General features: G+C 36.0%; 1 protein-coding gene and 1 pseudogene across 1 annotated transcript; one reads left to right on the top strand and one right to left on the bottom strand.

Annotated features, from left to right (window-relative positions):
* Positions 1-10020: 10020 nt before the first annotated feature.
* On the bottom strand, positions 10021-12431 carry LOC149183046 (cysteine-rich receptor-like protein kinase 2). The gene is made up of 7 exons (XM_089414797.1): positions 11750-12431; positions 11307-11459; positions 11085-11212; positions 10785-11001; positions 10349-10580; positions 10177-10244; positions 10021-10067 (listed from the first exon to the last, which is right to left on the bottom strand). Exons 1-7 carry the CDS (start codon positions 12429-12431, stop codon positions 10021-10023), a joined length of 1527 nt encoding a protein of 508 aa, XP_089270923.1.
* Positions 12432-12485: 54 nt separating this feature from the next.
* The window catches only part of LOC149183047 (uncharacterized), a 38642-nt pseudogene continuing 31753 nt past the window's right edge, over positions 12486-19374 (top strand).

Below are 19374 nucleotides of genomic sequence, written 5' to 3' on the forward strand. Positions count from 1 at the left end.
AAGTTCAAATATAACAAAAGTTAAAGAGTGCGGTTTGGTTAATATGCGCGGGGCATAAAGATTAAGTAAAGTTTATGAGGGTGTATAAAGTCCCCATGGAAAGGATTAATTAAGGGTCAAAAGGATAATTAAGGGTCAAACTGTGGTTAGTCAAATATAATGTTTCCGCATAAAACTTAATTAAGAACATTAAAGCTTGGTTTAAGAAGGTTTTCACCTTGGATCAGATGATTAAGGTCTGGGACTAGTGACATGCAATTTTATTTGCATAATGTGGATATTGTCGGCTTAGTTTGGCATCACCCAATAATGTTTGAAAAGGTTTTAAGAAAAATCCATCCAACTACTTCACCACCATATGAGACTGAATGATATTTACAACTAGAACTTGGGCCTAACGCTCCTCTTGTAAACTATGCCACCATACACAACCTCATGCCCAGCTCAAATATACTTACTATGAATTTTGACAGCTAAGTTTAATAGGTGAATGCCAAATTTACATTTTTTTTTTTAAACGGAGTCACTTTTGGTGTTTCAATTTTTTTTTTCCTACAACATCACATACGTTTATAATGAAAAAAAGAAAATTGTTTGAAGTCAAATTCTAGGCCTAGTATAATTGGCTATTCTTATTTTTCTTTTAATATTTTTATAATTAAAGTTTAATCTAAAATTACTTTTTTTTTAAACAATTTTTATTCAAAATATTTTTTGTATACATAAATTGTAATCTAACTAGCTCCTCTTCCTTTTCTTTTAGTTTTATTATTATTTTTTTTAATCTAAATTAGTTTTTTGTTTTAAAATTAAATTTGAATCTATAAAATAATTTTCGAACATTTAAGATTCTTTTTTATCATCATATCTAATTAATTTTATTTAAAATTAATTAATATCTTTTCTATGTATAATTTTCAAAGCTTTGGTAGTGGGAATGGCACTTAGCACACACGTTTCCGAACATTCGTTTCCTATTGATTTTTGAGGAGCATAACAATATAGCATTATCTATCTCTACCTTTTACTCTGCCATTTTTACAAATTTTATGGGTAATGCTTGAGATTGTAATGATTTATTGTTAAAAATTATAATTTCGCTTCTAGTTTTGTCCTCATAAATATGCGTAAAATGATGACAACTCATTTTATTAACTCTCTCATGTTAATAATTGTGAATTTTGATTTTGTAAATTAATTACAATGAACTAGCTTGATGCTTGAGAAAGGGAATTGGTTGTGAATTGGGAATGGGAAGTAGAGTAGTTATTGATTATGCCTAATTGAGTTTTTAATGGCTACATGGAAGGCATGAGGGAGAGTATGGGGCTCCCTAAGTGGAGGAGATGTTTTTTATTTCCCTACCATGCTTTGTGATGGTGTGAGGAAGGTTAACATGCAAGTCAAGTTTAGAGGAGCACTAAATGGAGCAGAGAGAGGGCATTCAAGGAACAAGTAGGAGATTGTGCACTATATTGCTGGATATACAAGAATTGTAGTTGAAAAGAATGGATATAACAAGATTGGATCACAACACATTCAAAAATCATAGATGAAAAGGAATAAGAGAACACATGCGGGGTCTATGTCATGGACGTAGGAAACAGGTGTGGTGAAAATAGTTCACGTGAAGGAGAAAGGACCTCCAGATTCCTAGTTTGGATGGAGGACCTGTTAACTTTGGAATCCTAGTTTTCACTGGGTACAGTGGGCTCTAGATTCCTAGTAGGGTGGATGCAATGGGCTCTAGATTTCCTCAAGGGTGGAGATAGTGCACTTTCGACTCTGGATTTAGGGTGGAGTCACTATGCTATGGATTCCCAGCTAAGGTGGAGTCATTCTGCTCTAGATTCTCAGAATTGGGGTGGAGAAAATGGAAGCATTACTAGTTGGTTTTAGAGGGTGGAGGTGGTGTAACCTCTACATTTCCTATATCTGAGGGTGGAGAGGGTGTAACCTCTTGATTACATAATTTTGAGGGTAGAGATGGTGTGATATTTGGACTCCCTGCTCTAAATAGTTACTATGCTTTAATTCTTTTGAGTATTCATCCTTAGGCTTTGAATCTGGTTCAAGAGTAGGGGGCGTAACCTCTTGATTACATATTTTTTAGGGTAGAGATGGTGTGATATTTGGACTCCCTGCTCTAAATAGTTACTGTGTTTTAATTCTTTTGAGTATTCATCCTCAGGCTTTGAATCTGGTTCAGGATTAGTTGATTGCAAAAAAGATTGCAATGTAGTTATCTTAAGATTAAGTAAAGAGTTGAAGTCCCAATCTTAGTTACTAAGCTTCTCAATATAATATAAGTACTTATTTGAATCCTTATGTGTTAAGTAATTGTTCACTATGATATTAAATATGCATATACTAATTAATCGAAATGTTGATTTTTGGTGTTATTGACGAGGAAAGGATTATTTCCTACATGAATGATGAGGATGGATAACTTTTGTATTCATTAATGAGCTTGTTATCATTTTATTCACAAGGGCATTTAGGAGATGTGGGAAACTCTCTTAAATTGATTGATGTTACGAGCCTTAAGTTGATTGTGTTTAGGAAGTATGGGCCGGTGAGTTAATTAGAGGAACTGTGCCTTTATGCATATCTGTAATAATACAAACCCATTAATACGCATCTAAGATGTGAGCTTGTGTAAATTAAGCTTAGAAGGATAGCCCATATCTGACTAAGGGTTGAGGTCATCCCCTTGATACATATACAAGTAAATAAACAAAGGAGGAGTTTTCCATGTGTCATAGGCATTCCTTGTTGGTATATATACATAATAAGTCGGCCAACAACCACGTAAACCTTTCTAAGTGTAAGGGCTTATCAGAGGAGTTGCTTTCGCTCTATGACAATCAAAATCTATGTACATCTCTGTCTTGCCCCAGTTTGGAGGCTTAGGCTGGGGTAAGGCAACAACATGACGCGAGATACAAGGATGTTCTTTCTCCAAATATGGCGTAGCACTATTTCTCCAGAAATATATTATATATATCCCCAACTAATAGACACACCAGCGACGCTGAAATATCATGTAATACTGCAATTTGCTCCAACATCATGCTCGCGCTAAACATAAAGTAAATAGATAATGAAAAAACCATCACATGCATCTATTCAACTCTTGACTGAGGAAACAATGAAATGGTCATAGTTCCGGCAGATTGATGAGAAGAAATGGCCATAGTTCCAACAGATTGATGAGAAGCAGCAGCAGCAGAAGTTGACGTTGCATAATCGGTTGCGGCGACGGAACTCGAAGGTCTGGTTGCAGCTGCAGAAGTTGAGGTTGCAGAGTTGGTTGTGGCAGTGGAACTTGTAGATCTGGCTGCTGCACCACCTACGAAAGTTGGTTGAGTAGGATGAACACGAATCTCTATATCATTGGTTAACATGGTTGCAACCCATGACATCGCGGGTCGCAGCCCCAAAGAACCTTGAGTGCAAAGACGTACAACTGTTATCACCCTTAACGCCTTCTCTCTTGGATATTTCCCCTCTAATTTTGGATCAATAATATCCAAAACTTTACCCTCTTTGTATTTATTCCAAACCTGCAGTATATTGGCAAAGTTCATTCTTTGAATTAAAGGAGCATCTGGTTAGAATCATAAACCAAAGTTATCTGATGATTTATTAAAACATAAACGAACCCATTCCAAAAGAATGCACATAAGGCCTGGCAATGTTGCATCCACGCACTTTCTCCCACTCGGGATCTCAAGAACCACGATATTGTTGAAATTATAATTTCAACTGCAGTGAACAATTGAACAGCAGTAGCTATTTTACTTTAAAAAAAAGAGGCCACTGCCATTACTGTCTTTTCACCCTTTAACTTTTTTTTGTGTTCCCAAAGGAGGAAGATCAGATCCAGCGCTATGCCATTACTTCTAAACAACCGCATTAAAGAGCAGAATTGCCGAAAGTGAAAAGAACCAACCTCGAGCCGTTGCAGCATTTATCAGCCATGGGTTTCAACACCACCGACTCAAGAAATACAGCAAAAGATCAGATTTTTTCATCATGAGCAACAGATTGTAGTAGAGACTTCATCAGCGAGTTAAAGCGGTTGATGGATAAGTTATGACCCCTTCCCGCACTGTAAAAAGCAGAAAATGTAATGCACTATAAAACGCAGACACAACAGTGTAGAAAACAGAGAGAGCTTTTTTTTAATGCACAGCAGTGTAGAAGTTTTTTGTAATACGCAGCAGCGCGTATGTATGAATGAAAAATTTACACACAGCAGTGTAAAATTTTTAAAGAAAGAAACAGAGTGTTACAACAGCGTTAATTTTGAGCAGAAACAGAGTGTTTTGTAGATGCACAGGAGTGCAGACACACCAGTTCAAAGTGCAGACACAGCAGTGCAAAAATAGTGTGTTGATTTTCAGAGGAGACAGAGTATTTTGCTTTCTGTAATGTACAGCAGTGCAGACACAGTAATGTAATTTTTTTTGTGTGAAGCTTTTGAAGTTTTTGAACTGTCTTTAAAGCAGCCTTGTAGTTATCCCTCTGTTAGAGGAAGTATCGTTAATAAATACAAAGTCCCTTTGATTGTGCGTTGTTGAAACTTTGTTATCAGAAAATATTTTTTTTGTTACGAGGCGTCAAAACAGAGTGTTGCTGAAACACTGCATTCAGCAATTGACGAAACTGCGTTGCTGAAACACCGTATTTCACAAACAATTTTTATTTCCGCTGTGTTAAAACAAAGTATTGTTCTGTTTTGTTCAGTTTTGTTTGGAATTATCAGAAATTCCCGACATGGTATCAGAGCTTGTCCAGGCTCTTTGAAGACGTCAAAGAAGCTGAAGGAAGGTTTCTTGCTGCAGCAAATTATCTAGCAAAGTGAAAACGATGTCAAGGTATTTTTCAGATTAGTTTTTTTTTGTAGCTGTTGAAGACAATTAAGTGATTTTTAATACACAGTCAAGTATTGTAAGAATGGCCAGCACCAGCACCAGCGTGGGTATGTTTAATACCCAACTCCCACAGTTCAATGGGAAAAACTATGACTACTAGGCAATAACCATGAGAGCCCTGTTTGCTTCACAAGATTTATGGGAACTTGTTGAATATGGATTTGAAGAGCTAGCAAATGAAGATGAGTTTAATGGATTAACTCAGGCAGAGAAAGAGCTATTAAAGAGAAATACGAAGAAGGATTCAAAAGCCCTTGTATTTTTATATCAAGCAGTGCATGAGAGTGTGTTTCCAAGGATAGTAGCAGCCAAGACATCCAGAGAAGCATGGCAAACTCTCGAGATAGCCTATCAAGGCATGGAGAGAGTGAAGACAGCAAAACTACAGTTGCTGAGGAAAGATTTTGAGAACCTAGGCATGAAGGAGTCAGAAAATATTGACTCATTCTTCACACAAGCAATTGGTCTAGTCACACAGATAAGGTCTCATGGAGAAACTCTTGAAGAAAGGAGGATTGTGGAGAAACTATTGAGGTACCTACCCTCAAAGTTTGATGTGATTGTCACCACCATAGAAGAGACAAAGGATCTCTCAAATTTTTCAGTTGATGAACTTCGTGCATCACTGATAACACATGAGCAGAGGTTGAGTAGAAATGAAAACTCATCTCTAGAGCAAGCCTTCAAGACCCAGATGTCATTTGGAAGAGGAAGAGGTCAAGGCAAAGGAAACAAGAGAGGAAGAGGCAGAAGCCAATACAGAGGTGGAAGAAACAGTTCAGCAAATGTTCAAGGAAGAGGTAGCAATCCAAATCAGAACCAAGGCCATGGCAGCAGCCAACAAAGTGGACAACATCATGCTCAAGGACAAAGGTATGAAAAATCCAATGTCCAATGTTATTACTATAAAAAATATGGGCACTATGCAAATGAATGTAGGAAGAAACAGCATGATATGAGTAATAGATCTAGTGCAAATATCACTAGAGAAAATATCAGCCAAGACAATGTGTTGTTAGTTTGTAATATGGCTGAAACAAACAATGAAGATATATGGTTTCTAGATTCTGGTTGCAGCAACCATATGACAGGAAACATAGCCCTATTTTCTGCTTTAGATCAGAGTGTGTAGTCACAAGTCACACTTGGGACTGATAGTAAAATTTCTGTTATGGGAAAAGGAGAAGTTAAAATATTTACAAAGAAAGGTGAAAAGAAAACCATAGCAGATGTCTATTATGTTCCCGGAATGAAGTGTAACCTCTTGAGTATTGGACAGCTTGTTCAAAAGGGTTACAATGTTTTCTTTGAGAATGATGTATGCACCATCATGGATAGAAAACCCAACAAAAGATGTATTGTTGAAGTGAAGATGACGAGGAACAGGATGTTCCCTCTCAGAATAAGGGCAGATTTGAAAAATAAAGAAGTAATTGCAGCAGTGACACAAGAGGCTCTCCAAAGCATACCAAAGGATGAAAATTGGTTGTGGCATTTGAGATTTGGACATCTCAACTTTGGAGGTCTTAATTTGTTGAGTAGAAAAGGAATGGTAAGAGGATTACCATTGATAGAGAAGCCAAACAGCCTTTGTGAAGGTTGTATCTTGGGGAAACAACACAGAGAAAGTTTTCCAACCGGGAAAAGCATAAGGGCAAAGACACCCTTAGAGATTGTCCACTCAGATTTATGTGGACCGATGCAAACCCCATCATTAGCAGGCAGCCAATATTTTCTAACATTTATTGATGACTTTACCAGAAAGACTTGGGTTTATTTTCTGAAGAATAAGAGTGAAGTGTTTGAAAATTTTCAAAATTTCAAAGCACTTGTAGAAAATCAAAGTGGGCTGCGTATCAAGGTTTTGAGAACTGACAGAGGAGGTGAGTATATCTCCAAAGAATTTTTACGTTTTTGCAGAGAAAATGGAATTCATAAGCAATTTACAGCAAGGTACACCCCACAACAAAATGGAGTTGCTGAAAGGAAGAATAGGACCATCATGGATATGGCGAGGAGCATGTTGAAGGCAAAGCATTTGCCAAATGATTATTGGGCTGAAGCTGTACACTGTGCAGTATATATTTTGAATAGGTGTCCAACAAAAGCAGTCATGAATAGAGTGCCAGAAGAAGCATGGAGTGGGAGAAAGCAATGAGTCACGCAGATGAAAGTTTTTGGTTGTGTGGCTTATGCACACATTCCAAATTAGCTAAGGAAGAAATTGGACAGCAAAGGGGAGAAATGTATTTTCATTAGATACAGTGAGGAATCCAAAGCTTACAGGTTGTATATCCCATCTACCAAGAAGTTTTTTGTGAGCAGAGATGTTCAGTTCATTGAGGAGGAAGCTTGGGATGGAAGCATAGAGAAAACAGTGAATGTTAAAAACTATTTGTCTCATGATGAAGATGATGAGGAGATGGCTGAAACACCCCAAACAGCAGCGCCAACACAAGGACAACAAGAGACACCCTTGAGGAGAAATGAGAGTGCTTCTCTAAGCACACCACAAGGAGGAAATTCAAGTGCATCCTCAAGCACTTGCACACCAAATGAAAGAGGTAAGAAATTCAGAAATTTAAGTGACATTTATGATGAAGGAATGAATTCTTTGTTTGCTTTGTATTGTCATGTTGATGACCCTGTTCATTTCGAAGATGCAATTAAAGATGAGAAATGGATAGAAGCTATGGATGAGGAGATGAATGCCATAGAAAGAAACAAGACATGGGATTTAGTTGAGCTACCAAAAGGTAAAGAAGTCATTAGAGTTAAATGGGTCTACAAGACCAAGAGTAATACTGAAGGCAAGATAGAAAGGCACAAGGCAAGACTTGTTGTCAAGGTATACAAGCAGCAGTATGGGAGAGATTATGAGGAGACTTTCATACCGGTTGCAAGAATGGAAACCATGAGAGCAGTGTTGTCCATAGCAGCACAAAACAAATGGAAAGTTTACCAAATGGACGTGAAGTTAGCATTCTTGAATGGAGTGTTAATGGAAGAGGTTTACGTTGAGCAGCCTCTAGGCTATGAGAAGAAAGGCCAAGAGCACAAAGTTTGCAGATTGAAGAAAGCTCTTTATGGGCTGAAGCAAGCGCCAAGAGCGAGGTACAGTAGGATAGATTCCTATCTACTGGAGAACGGATTTGAGAAGTGTGAGGGAGAACCCACCATTTACATCAAATAAAAGGACAGTAAAATTTTAATTGTTATGTTATATGTTGATGATGTGATTTTTATAGGTAATGATGACTACCTCATTGAAAATTTCAAATCAGTCATGAAAGAAGAATTTGAGATGACTGACATGTGTTTGCTGAGATACTTCTTAGGAATAGAAGTAGATCAAAATAAAAATGTAATTTTTATTTCGCAGGAAAAATATGTAAATGAAGTGTTGGGCAGATTTAACATGCAGGACAGCAAGGCAGCAATCACTCCTACAGTGATGGGATTAAAACTCAGCAAAGAGGACAGCAGCAAGGATTTTGACCCTAGCGTGTACAAGAGCATAGTTGGCAGCCTTATGTATTTAACTGCAACTAGGCCAGACATAATGCATGCTGTTAGTTTAATTTCCAGATTCATGGAGAGGCCAAAAGAAACACATTGGCAGGCAGTAAAGAGAATTCTGAGGTATGTTAAAGGTACAAAAAGGTATGGCATTTTTTATACCATTTCAAAATGTTCAGATTTAGTTGGATACACAGATAGTGATTGGGCTAGAAGTGTAGATGACCGGAAAAGCACATTCGATTACGTTTTTCACATAGGTTCAGGAGCCATTTCATGGGCTTCCAAGAAACAACGAATTGTGGCATTGTCTACAGCAAAAGCAGAGTATGTGGCAGCTACAGCAGCAGCGTGTCAAGCGGTTTGGATGAGGAGAATGTTAAGAAGTCTGCAACAGCAACGGTTATTTTTTGTGACAATAGCTCAGCTATTGCATTGTCCAAGAATTTTGTGTTCCACAAGAGAACGAAACACAAAGACACAAAGTTTCACTACATCAGAGAATTGGTGAACAATGGAGAAATCGTTTTACAACATTGCAGGACTCAGGAACAAGTTGCGGATATTATGACCAAGCCATTGGACCAGAAAAGTTTTGAGTTTTTAAGGAAACGTCCGGGTATGTATGATAACCCAGCAGTTGAAATTAAAGGGGAGTGTTGAAATTATAATTTCAACTGCAGTGAACAATTGAACAGCAGCAACTATTTTACTTTAAAAAAAGAGGCCATCGCCATTACTGTCTTTTCACCCTTTAACTTTTTTTTGTGTTCACGAAAGAGGAAGATCAGATCCAGCGCTATGCCATTACTTCTAAACAACCGCATTAAAGAGAAGAATGGCCGAAAGTGAAAAGAACCAGCCTCGAGCCGTCGCAGCATTTATCAGCCATGGGTTTCAACACCACCGACTCAAGAAATACAGCAAAAGATCAGATTTGTTCATCATGAGCAACAGATTGTAGTAGAGACTTCATCAGCGAGTTAAAGCGGTTGATGGATAAGTTATGACCCCTTCCCGCACTGTAAAAAGCAGAAAATGTAATGCACTATAAAATGCAGACACAACAGTGTAGGAAACAGAGAGAGTTCTTTTTTAATGCACAGCAGTGCAAAAGTTTTTTGTAATACGCAGCAGCGCGTATGTATGAATGAAAAATTTACACACAGCAGTGTAAAATTTTTAAAGAAAGAAATAGAGTGTTACAACAGCGTTAATTTTGAGCAGAAACAGTGTTTTGTAGATGCACAGGAGTGCAGACACACCAGTGCAAAGTGCAGACACAGCAGTGCAAAAACAGTGTGTTGATTTTCAGAGGAGACAGAGTATTTTGCTTTTTGTAATGTACAACAGTGCAGACACAGTAATGTAATTTTTTTTGTGTGAAGCTTTTGAAGTTTTTGAACTGTCTTTAAAGTAGCCTTGTAGTTATCCCTCTGTTAGAGGAAGTATCGTTAATAAATACAAAGTCCCTTTTATTATGCGTTGTTGAAACTTTGTTATCAGAAAATATTTTTTTTGTTACGAGGCGTCAAAACAGAGTGTTGCTGAAACACCAGTTTCAGCGTTGCTGAAACACTGCATTCAGCAATTGACGAAACTGCATTGCTGAAACACCATATTCCGCAAACGATTTTTATTTTCGTTATGTTAAAACAGAGTATTGTTCTGTTTTGTTCAGTTTTGTTTGGAATTATCAGAAATTCCCGATAGATACCGTAACTATAAACATCAGCCTTTTCCGTCAATTGCCCATAGACTGCATACTCAGGTGCCGTGTAGCCTCTACCACATAACAAATTTTTGGAAACATTAAATTAATGCTAGGACTATAGACCTTCAAGAAATTTATTTTTGAAAACAATTAATAAATGGATTTTACAACTTACAATGTTCCTCCCACTCTGGTCGAAACATGGGTTTCACCTTTTGGGAAGAATCTCGCCATTCCAAAATCTGCTATTTTAGGATTGAATTTGTCATCTAAAGGTATATTTACACATTTGATATCTCTATGTATAATGCGCATGTTCGAATCCTTGTTTACGTACGAGAGGCCTCGTGCTGTGCCCACTATAATGTCTAAACGGTTTTCCCAGAACAGACCATTTCCTATCTCTCCTGCGTATCTCCAACAATAACATTCGCAACCCTCAATACAAGTAATAAAAGGTTAAACATGATTCCTTAAATTAAAAACCCGAATGCTGAAATCAACAGCTTTGATGGGAGTAACGTAGCCAAGAAATGCTTCAACACAATGAAATACTAGCATACACGATTTTAGAAATTTAAAACGAAACCGATTCAATGAGAGCTACATACCAAACAAATGCTTGTGCAGACCGTTGTTTGACATAAATTCGTAAACCAGCAAGCGCTCGTTCCCCCGGGTGCAACATCCGAGCAAACGAACAAGATTTCGATGACGGACGCTAGTTAGAAGTTTCACTTCTGTCAGAAACTCCTGCGCGCCTTGAGTACTCTCATGCCTTCCATTAAGTTTCTTAATAGCAACATCCCTCCCATCCGGAAGTATTCCCTGTTCACCAACCCTATTATAATTAAACTGCGAACAATGCATATTTCAGGACAAACTGAACAAATCCGTGTTCGAAATTATACCTTATAAACTTCACCAAATCCTCCTTTGCTGAGCATGTTGCGTGTGTCAAAGTTTCCAGTGGAGTCCCTTAGAACCTCATACTCAAAGAAAAAGTGTTCGAAATTGTCCCTTGCAGTTACATTTTCATCTGCACAGAGCACCATGACAAAGAGTTTCTCGTAACAATTGAGTACGACAAAATTAAAAAACTCAACGGAGTAGAGCAAGGAAAATATAATCACCTGATCTATCATAGCCATTTCGATGCCCAATACGTCTACAGAACAGTACCAAACACATCACCGCAATCAGAGATGTTCCCCCAATGCTTCCTAACAAAATGTACACTATTTTGGATGACGATTTCCCCGAAGATGGTGTCGGATTCATCGATCCTGCGATTAAAAGGAAAGCAAAACAATCAACAAACGCAGTCACATAGACTCCATCTTGAAGCGATCAACCAGATCGGTTAGAATTAGTTAAAAACTTTGCATGCAACACTTTTCCCTCACAAATCCTGCAACAATATGTCAATGAACTGCGATAATCTATATCTCTTTGAATTAACAAAGACTGCATATGTTAATTAAACAGCAAGAAGTTGCAGGCAATCTAAGAAATCTCGTACTGGAAGTCTGGTTACCGGAGAAAAACGAGTGAGTTGAGTAGCACATAAAACAACCCGCCTCGAGACCTCGACCTTCTTTCTTGGGAATACATTCGAGTAAAAGATTCCGAGCATAATTCAAGCATGTTTGGCAACTACTAGCCGTAAGGTAGGGCCAACACTGAGCGAGACCATATAAGGAGCCATCAATGGAGCCAGTCGCATAACTGTTATTTGCAGAAGAATTTTCTATGAGTTGACTGGATAGAGCAGTGGCTCTCTGAGAGAATGCCTGTGGATCGCTGTCATTTGTGGAGAAACAGTGATGAATAGCTCCTAAGTCCCAAGTGTAATTCTCATAGTGGAGGATATTACTATAATTCTCATAGTGGAGGAAACAACCATCTAGATAAATCCGACCACCAGAGCTGTTGAGACAGTTTGCTTTAATTAGTTTCGCCACTTCCGTGACGCAGTCTGAGCACTCGGGTGGACTTAAATAGTTCTGACACACTGCAAGACCAGAGACACTATTTTCAGATGGATTAGCATAGCCATTTAAGGAAACATTTGAGGAGAGGGATTCTAAAACACTATCCCGACTTTGCCAAAACGTTGTAGCATTAGCATCGGCATGAACTGGGTTGCACCCTATCTGATCCTGCTGTTTACAGTCGGGATCGTCAGACGTTAAAGCTACTGAAATCATCACAGCCGCTGAAATAGCCAGAAATGAAAATCTCGTACCTTCCGCCATGTGTTGAGCAAATTAACGCAATAACTGCATACTTCTTAATAACTATTCCACGGTATGCAGCATGCTGATTATCGATATCGTGTGAGCAGTGCCCACAATATGTACACCCTGTTTGAGTCTGTTCGTCAGGCTATCTCCTCTATCCCATTACATTGAAAAGACGTTCTCAATATCGAATCGTGTTGCGTGGAGAAGCCGCCGAGTACAACTTCACCATTGACTTGGTTATCAATGCAAAATAGGGGGACTACGCAATGGACGTTCGAACTAGAAGGCCGGGAAAGACGGATCGTCTGTTACTGACTTTGACCTAATGTTTTTCATTGACCGTCAAATGAAGCTAAAACGCCTGGTATAAAATATCCACAAATAGCTGAGAAATTTTTGCAGATTATAAAAATTTTGGCGGAAATTAATTTTTTTTTGCAAATTATAAAAATTTTGGCTGAAATTAATTATAATTGTTAAATTTCAAAATTTGGGTGTTTTAGAGGTTTGTGATGATGTTGAATCTATTTTTTACTGTAAAAATAAATTCAAACACTCCTCCAATTTCCTGACTTTTTTTTGAAAGATTTCAAAAAAAAATTAATAATGTTGAATCCATTTTCATCATTAAAAAAAATTCAAACACTCCAACTACCTAATTTAATTAATATTTTAAAAAATTCCAAAAAAAACAACACCTAAAACAAGCTAAAATACAAAACCGTCTGCAAATTGCGCTAAAATACAAACCCGTCTGCGAAGCAATTTGCAGGTAATAAGATCTTATCAGCTATGACGTACAATGTCTGACGGCTCTGATCCTTTTATGCGCGTCGTCTACTAAGTGGGTTTACCGTCTCTGTCAACTTTTAAGTAAATTTGCTTCGCATTTTGGTGAAGAAATTTAATTTTATAAATTAGACAATGTATAATTTATTAATTAATTAACCGTCTGTTTTTATTTAATCAATTTAATTTAAATTTTGATCACATTTTAAACGATTATAATTATTAACTTTATAAAAAAAATTATACCAAAAAAACAAACCACTCGTAATAACTAAACCTAAACTGCTGTTAACTTTTTCTATCCATGTTTTTCAAAGGCTTGGAAGTGCCAATGCCACTGAGCACGCATATTTCGGAACGCTCGTTGCCGTTGATTTATAACAAAACAATACAGCATGACAGTAGTCTATGTGGCTTTAACATTTTTAAAAATCGGTTCCCTTAAATAGGGTTGAAATTGTAATAGTTTTGTGGCTTTTTTTTTAATTAAGCTAGCTCTATGCCATGGTCAGCTTGCTAAGAAGATAGAAGGATCCACTGACTAAGAGATGTTATTCACTAGGTTTGTACCAGATTCAAATGGTAATACTTTTGTGGTTTTTTTTTTTTTTAAATTAAGCAATGTCTATGTTATGGTTAGCTTGCTCACAAGATGGAAGGATCTATCGACTAAGAGATGTTATTCAGCGGGTTTGTATGAGATTAGAGGTTTGAGCCTAGATGCCCCTCAAGAATGTTTTAATTACGTTCCCCCAAGAGTGACTTCCTTGCTCAGAAGATGGAAGGATGAGAGATTTGAGGTTTGAGCCTGGACGCCCCTCAAGAATGTTTTAATTACTTCCCCCAAGAGTGACTTCCTTGCTCGGAAGATGGAAGGATGAGTGCCACCCTTCCTGTTTCCTATGAGATTTGAACCTATGACTTGGTGGTGTCTAAATTCGACACAAACTAATCGGCCGACACCCCATGGGTTAAGAGAAATTATTTGCACCTAACCCCAAGAGAATCAAGGAGAATTGACCACATAACCTTCCATTATCAAGGTTCTTTAACGGTAAGAACTCCACCAATTGAGCTAACCCTTGGAGCTTAAATGTGGCTTTTTTTTTCTCTTAAATGTAATAGTTTATTGTTAAAAGTCATAATTTGATTTCTACATTTCTCTTGGAAAGTTGAAATTGGAAAATATAGTTGAAATTGTAATGGTTTATTGTAATCTCATTTCATTATTGGTCCCTCTCAATGCATGTGTGTTGAACACTATTAATTTAGCATTGACCAATGCAAGTAATAATGTTTAAATTTAAAAACTAAATATTTATTTTTCAACATTATTGAAAAAATTATTTCTTAAACATTTGATTGAACCATAACTTGAAGGTCTTATTATGCAATTATTTTTTAAACAATTAATTGGACCATGACTTGAAAGTCATATTGCATCCTTGGCACAATGAAATAACATGTGGATAACTAACACAATTTTTTGTTACCCTAATTTCTAGATGTAGTTTGTAATGTCTTCATTCACTTAGGAGGCATAAGGAGAAGATTTTGTTAGTGTAATTAAGTTTTCATAGGGTAGGACAAGAAAATTAATTCAAGGAACACATTTCGCCTAGGAAAACACCTTATAAAAGCTAAAACCGATAGAAATAGACATGGGTCCTACGCTAACAAAAAGCCACTTTTAAATTATAAAGTGAAAAGACAGCCTAAAGTGAATTTATTAAAATAAAAGGTAAAAGGGTGACAAAAGGGTCAAGTAAGTTATAAAAAAGGGAAATGAGGAGTTTCTCCTCATTCTTTCTTTTGATCACTTGAAAAATAGAAATTTAGAGAGTTATTGAAAAGAGAGGCTATGTTTTTTAGAACCCTCATTATGGTTGTTGGTTTTAGTGTTGAAACTATACACTCTAGTTAGTATTGGAATGAAATCACTTGGGTTCCAACATTGCACTTCATTGTTGATAAAGAAGAAGGCAGTGGCAAAAATAGAGAAAATATATAAGTGTTATCATTTGATTTTATAAGTTGACTTTTGGTATTCTTTACCCACTATAGAGGACGAGTTACCATTGTTCTTTCCATAGTATTGGGTCGAGTTTAGTTTTTTCTATTGGGGGCAGTGAGTCTGATCCATTTAGGAGGTCAAGAGATCCTTATTATCATAGGCTAAGAACCTCTCTTCCTTGTTGGCCGAGTGCCACTACATTCTAAGCATATTCATCAATTAATTGGGTAGGCTAAAAGCCTCTACTATGCAAGCTGAGAGCACCTCTAAACTATATCATCATCACATGAAGAGTATGAGTACCCTTATATGTAGTTATATACACTGAGGAGTTTTTATGTCGCTATAGCTGCTGGAAAAACTCAATGTCATCTTGAAGGTTGTATTACTGAAGTTTATATTATTGGAGCTACTGAAAAATGTTATTGGTTGTACTTCCCCTTCTTCAAAATTTTAATAAGTAGGAGTAAAAAAGTAAATGTGTGGACTTGTTAGTGGTTACTTTCCACCAAACATTATGCGAGCCCTTTCCTCTTAATAGGCAATTATCTTTTCCTCTTTATATATAAATTCAGACTTGTTCTAAAAGCATAATATATTTTTTACTTGAGTTATAGGAACTAAGCTACCCCACAACACATAGAGTTTTCTTTGTTGATGACAAATTTCTAAAATGAAAGGGAGTAGAGATACCGTTAAAAGATATAAAACTAATATAATTTCTATGTGAAGGAAAAAAAAGGTGGTTATGTTGTTCAAACAATGTGGGACCTGGTTTGTGATGGAAATGATTTTTCAAAGAGTCTTCTAGCAAAGGTAGATGTAAATACATATATAACAAAAATATCTAACTTGAAGGTCTGGAGATAAGTCGATCCCAATTAGAGTTTTTAATGAAGATTTCAAAAACAATAAAATGGTGATATATAAAGATTATTTTTGTTGACTGTTAGAGTGTGAGAAAATACACACTCTATCTTTCTTACGACATTTTCCTTGGTCATCATTATAACCAACTAAGTTTGGAAACCACAAGTTCAAATGAACACCAAGTGGTCTATGTGTTGGAAAAACAATTAATCACAAACATTAATGGCTAAGTGTAGATTGTGTGGATGAGGATTAAAGCTCAAGCCTTGTTGTTCTTTTGCTAAGAATGAGAAGGGAAGGCCTCTACCTCAACCCTATCACCAAACTCATAGCTCTCATATTTGCCCTTAACATTGGCATGTTTCCCCCCAAGTCCATGCCATACATGAATATAAACTTGGAAATAACTAGATTAAGGCTTCTACATGCTAATGACTCTCTTTGTGGGGATGAGGATTCCTCTCTAATTTTTAATTACATGTGCATTGTTGTTGTTGCCATGGTAGGTATCTTCACTAGTAATGTCTTTTTACTTTCAACATACAAATTACAATTCCCAATGATGATGAAAAAGTTATAAAGCGACAGGTCACACCAAAGACACATTAAATACTTAGACAAATTTGTGACCATTTATGACTGTTGATTTGCAAAATATAATCAATTTGAAAACATAATATGGGCATGACCATGAATGACCACATCAACATGCAAATAAAGAGTAACATATGATGGGGCATGACCATGAATGAACACATCAATATGCAAATAAAGAGAAAACTAGTGAAATATTAGTCACCATAGAAGGCGCCCGATGTGGTGAGCTTAGTGAAGTCCTTAAATCATGAAGAAAACAATAGTAATGGAGAGAAAATTAAGCCAAAATTAGACAAAATCTCGGTGTAATGGAAGAGGGCACTCACATGAATTTTTATAAATTGATCAAAAGTTGTAATTAGTATGCATGAATTCATAAAGTTTGATCTAAAGGCTCTCAAGTTTTTGATGATAGATGAGCATGTAAATATGATGTTAATCATTATGGGAGTTTTGACGTAAAAAATGAGTGTCAAAACCAAAAATGTACTAACAGAATTAACTTTATAAGAGCCAATAGGATTCAAGATGATGATGTCATCCCTAGGGGTAAATATTTTGGAGGGAAAGGAAGATAATTATCTTTTTTAATTGTTCTTTCAGCTTATCTCCTTATAGTTTTAGTTAAATATCAAGTGTAGACACCCATTGGATGTGAAATTAAAATCTGCATCCAACGAGCAACCATTTTACATACTTTTGAGTAGACCCATATCTAAAAAAATCATGTTCACCTATTGGATGCAAAATTAAATTCCATAACTAACAAGTACCCACTTTGCATACTTCTAAGTAGATTCACATCGGGAAAAAAAATGAAAATACATGGAAAAAAGCATGTTGGTGGGTGCGAAATTGTTTTTTCATGACATTTGACTAAACCTATAAGGAGATAAGCTAAAAACACAATTAAAACAATAGTTTCCTTTATTTTTCTTTAAAAATGCAGAACTCTTATTTTATTTTTTTAACTATTATTTTATTATTGCTCTTAGGATGTCCATTTAAAATCTTGAAATTCCCGATCCTAGAAAATTATTGTGTATCACTAAATATTCGAAAAGAGGAAAATGACTTCCCCACCTACAAAGGAACATTACAAAGAAGTGCAAAGACATCCATAGGGGGAATTTGCGATATAAATAAAATATGTATCTTGACAAAGAGGATGAATGTGGCTTGGAATGTTGAAGGTGGAAAAAGAAGTGCCCTTGAATTATGACAAGCCACTATTAAGATTAAGGGAGCTCATACCATTCTGAACTTCCCTCTACACGTGGTGGAGAAGACCCTTTCAAAAGAACTCAATTTTTTTTAAGAACGATTTCAGCCATCTCCAAAACAAATTAATTTGGAGTGGTGTAGATTGGATGGTTCCATGATGAAAATTTGAATATATTTGTCCCACAAATGCTAAAAAAATAAGTTAATGGTTTGACAAATAACCATTCAATAAAAAGCAGGTACAAAATGTGGCTATTTACAAATGATAAAACCCTAGATAAAACCATTCTTTTTAAAAGAAGAACCATGTGGTGTTGATGTCACTGTCTTTACCCATGTCGCTCTTCTTTTTGCTTTTGCAACTAATTTTTATTTTTTTTTGCTGTCACTAAGTGTAAAATAGTTATATATCAAATTGAATCTTACATATATATGACATATATGTAAGAGAAATTTATGAAGTTCATGAAGAAAAGGAATTTCTCTTTATAAAATAATTTGAGCTTAAATCCATAGTTCACAAATGAGACATTGATTTGCTATACCCAAACAAAATATTCACTGTATGTTCAAATCAGTGAAGTAGTATCAAAGTTGTGGAAATTCCTTATTCACTACATATTTAAATAAGAGCACAAAAGTACACAATATAATTGATATAGAGAAAGAGTTGTTTATTTTTTTTTTATATCATCATACACGGTCTGCATCATCTTTAACATGTTTTCTTGATTCTTTTCTTGTTGCAAATAAATCGACAATGTTCACAAATGAGACATTGATTTGCTATACCAAAACAAAATATTCATTGTATGTTCAAATCAGTGAAGTAGTATCAAAGTTGTGGAAATTCCTTATTCACTACATGTTTAAATAAGAGGACAAAAGTACACAATATAATTGATATAGAGAAAGAGTTGTTTATTTTTTTTTTTATATCATCATACATAGTCTGCATCATCTTTAACATGTTTTCTTGATTCTTTTCTTGTTGCAAATAAATCGACAATGTTAATTCCTTAACATAGATATAGCACAATTTGTTTTCAAAGTCATATAATTTGAGAGTCAAAATCAGAGAAACACGCATTCCTATAAAGTATTGAGATACTGCTTGAAATCCCTTGGCAGATTTTGCTCATTTCTCAGAAAGCTCTCTATCACTTTACTAAAATCAAATGTTGTAAACCCCGTAATGTCCAGAACTATAGGGAACATCATAGTAATTGTTGTGAGGTCTTAAAACCAACTCTGATGAGCAATCTAGCATGCACATGTGAAATCTTTCATTGACCAATAATGATGTCAAATTTATGCTTTGTAATCTTTGTGATTCTTCTCTACACATAACATCCAAAACTCTGCAATATAGTTTTAAGGCCTTCATCCTATGCTGCACAACCCAGATCTTATCCATCAGAACTACACTATGTAAATTTCTGGCAACATAGAGGTCTTGTG

Source organism: Pinus tabuliformis, chromosome 3_2 (assembly GCF_031772625.1).
Source record: "Pinus tabuliformis cultivar Carrire ecotype Pingquan chromosome 3_2, CPIR1, whole genome shotgun sequence".
Taxonomy (NCBI): domain Eukaryota; kingdom Viridiplantae; phylum Streptophyta; class Pinopsida; order Pinales; family Pinaceae; genus Pinus; species Pinus tabuliformis.

What these genes read in the sequence shown, in the direction of transcription:
- LOC149183046 (XM_089414797.1), bottom strand. Translation starts at nt 12,431, where the DNA reads ATGGCGGAAGGTACGAGATTTTCATTTCTGGCTATTTCAGCGGCTGTG. An exon ending in AAATGGCTATGATAGATCAG is followed by an intron (nt 11,213 to 11,306) that starts GTGATTATATTT and finishes TGCTCTGTGCAG; the next exon opens with ATGAAAATGTAACTGCAAGG. An exon ending in ACCAGAGTGGGAGGAACATT is followed by an intron (nt 10,245 to 10,348) that starts GTAAGTTGTAAA and finishes GTTATGTGGTAG; the next exon opens with AGGCTACACGGCACCTGAGT.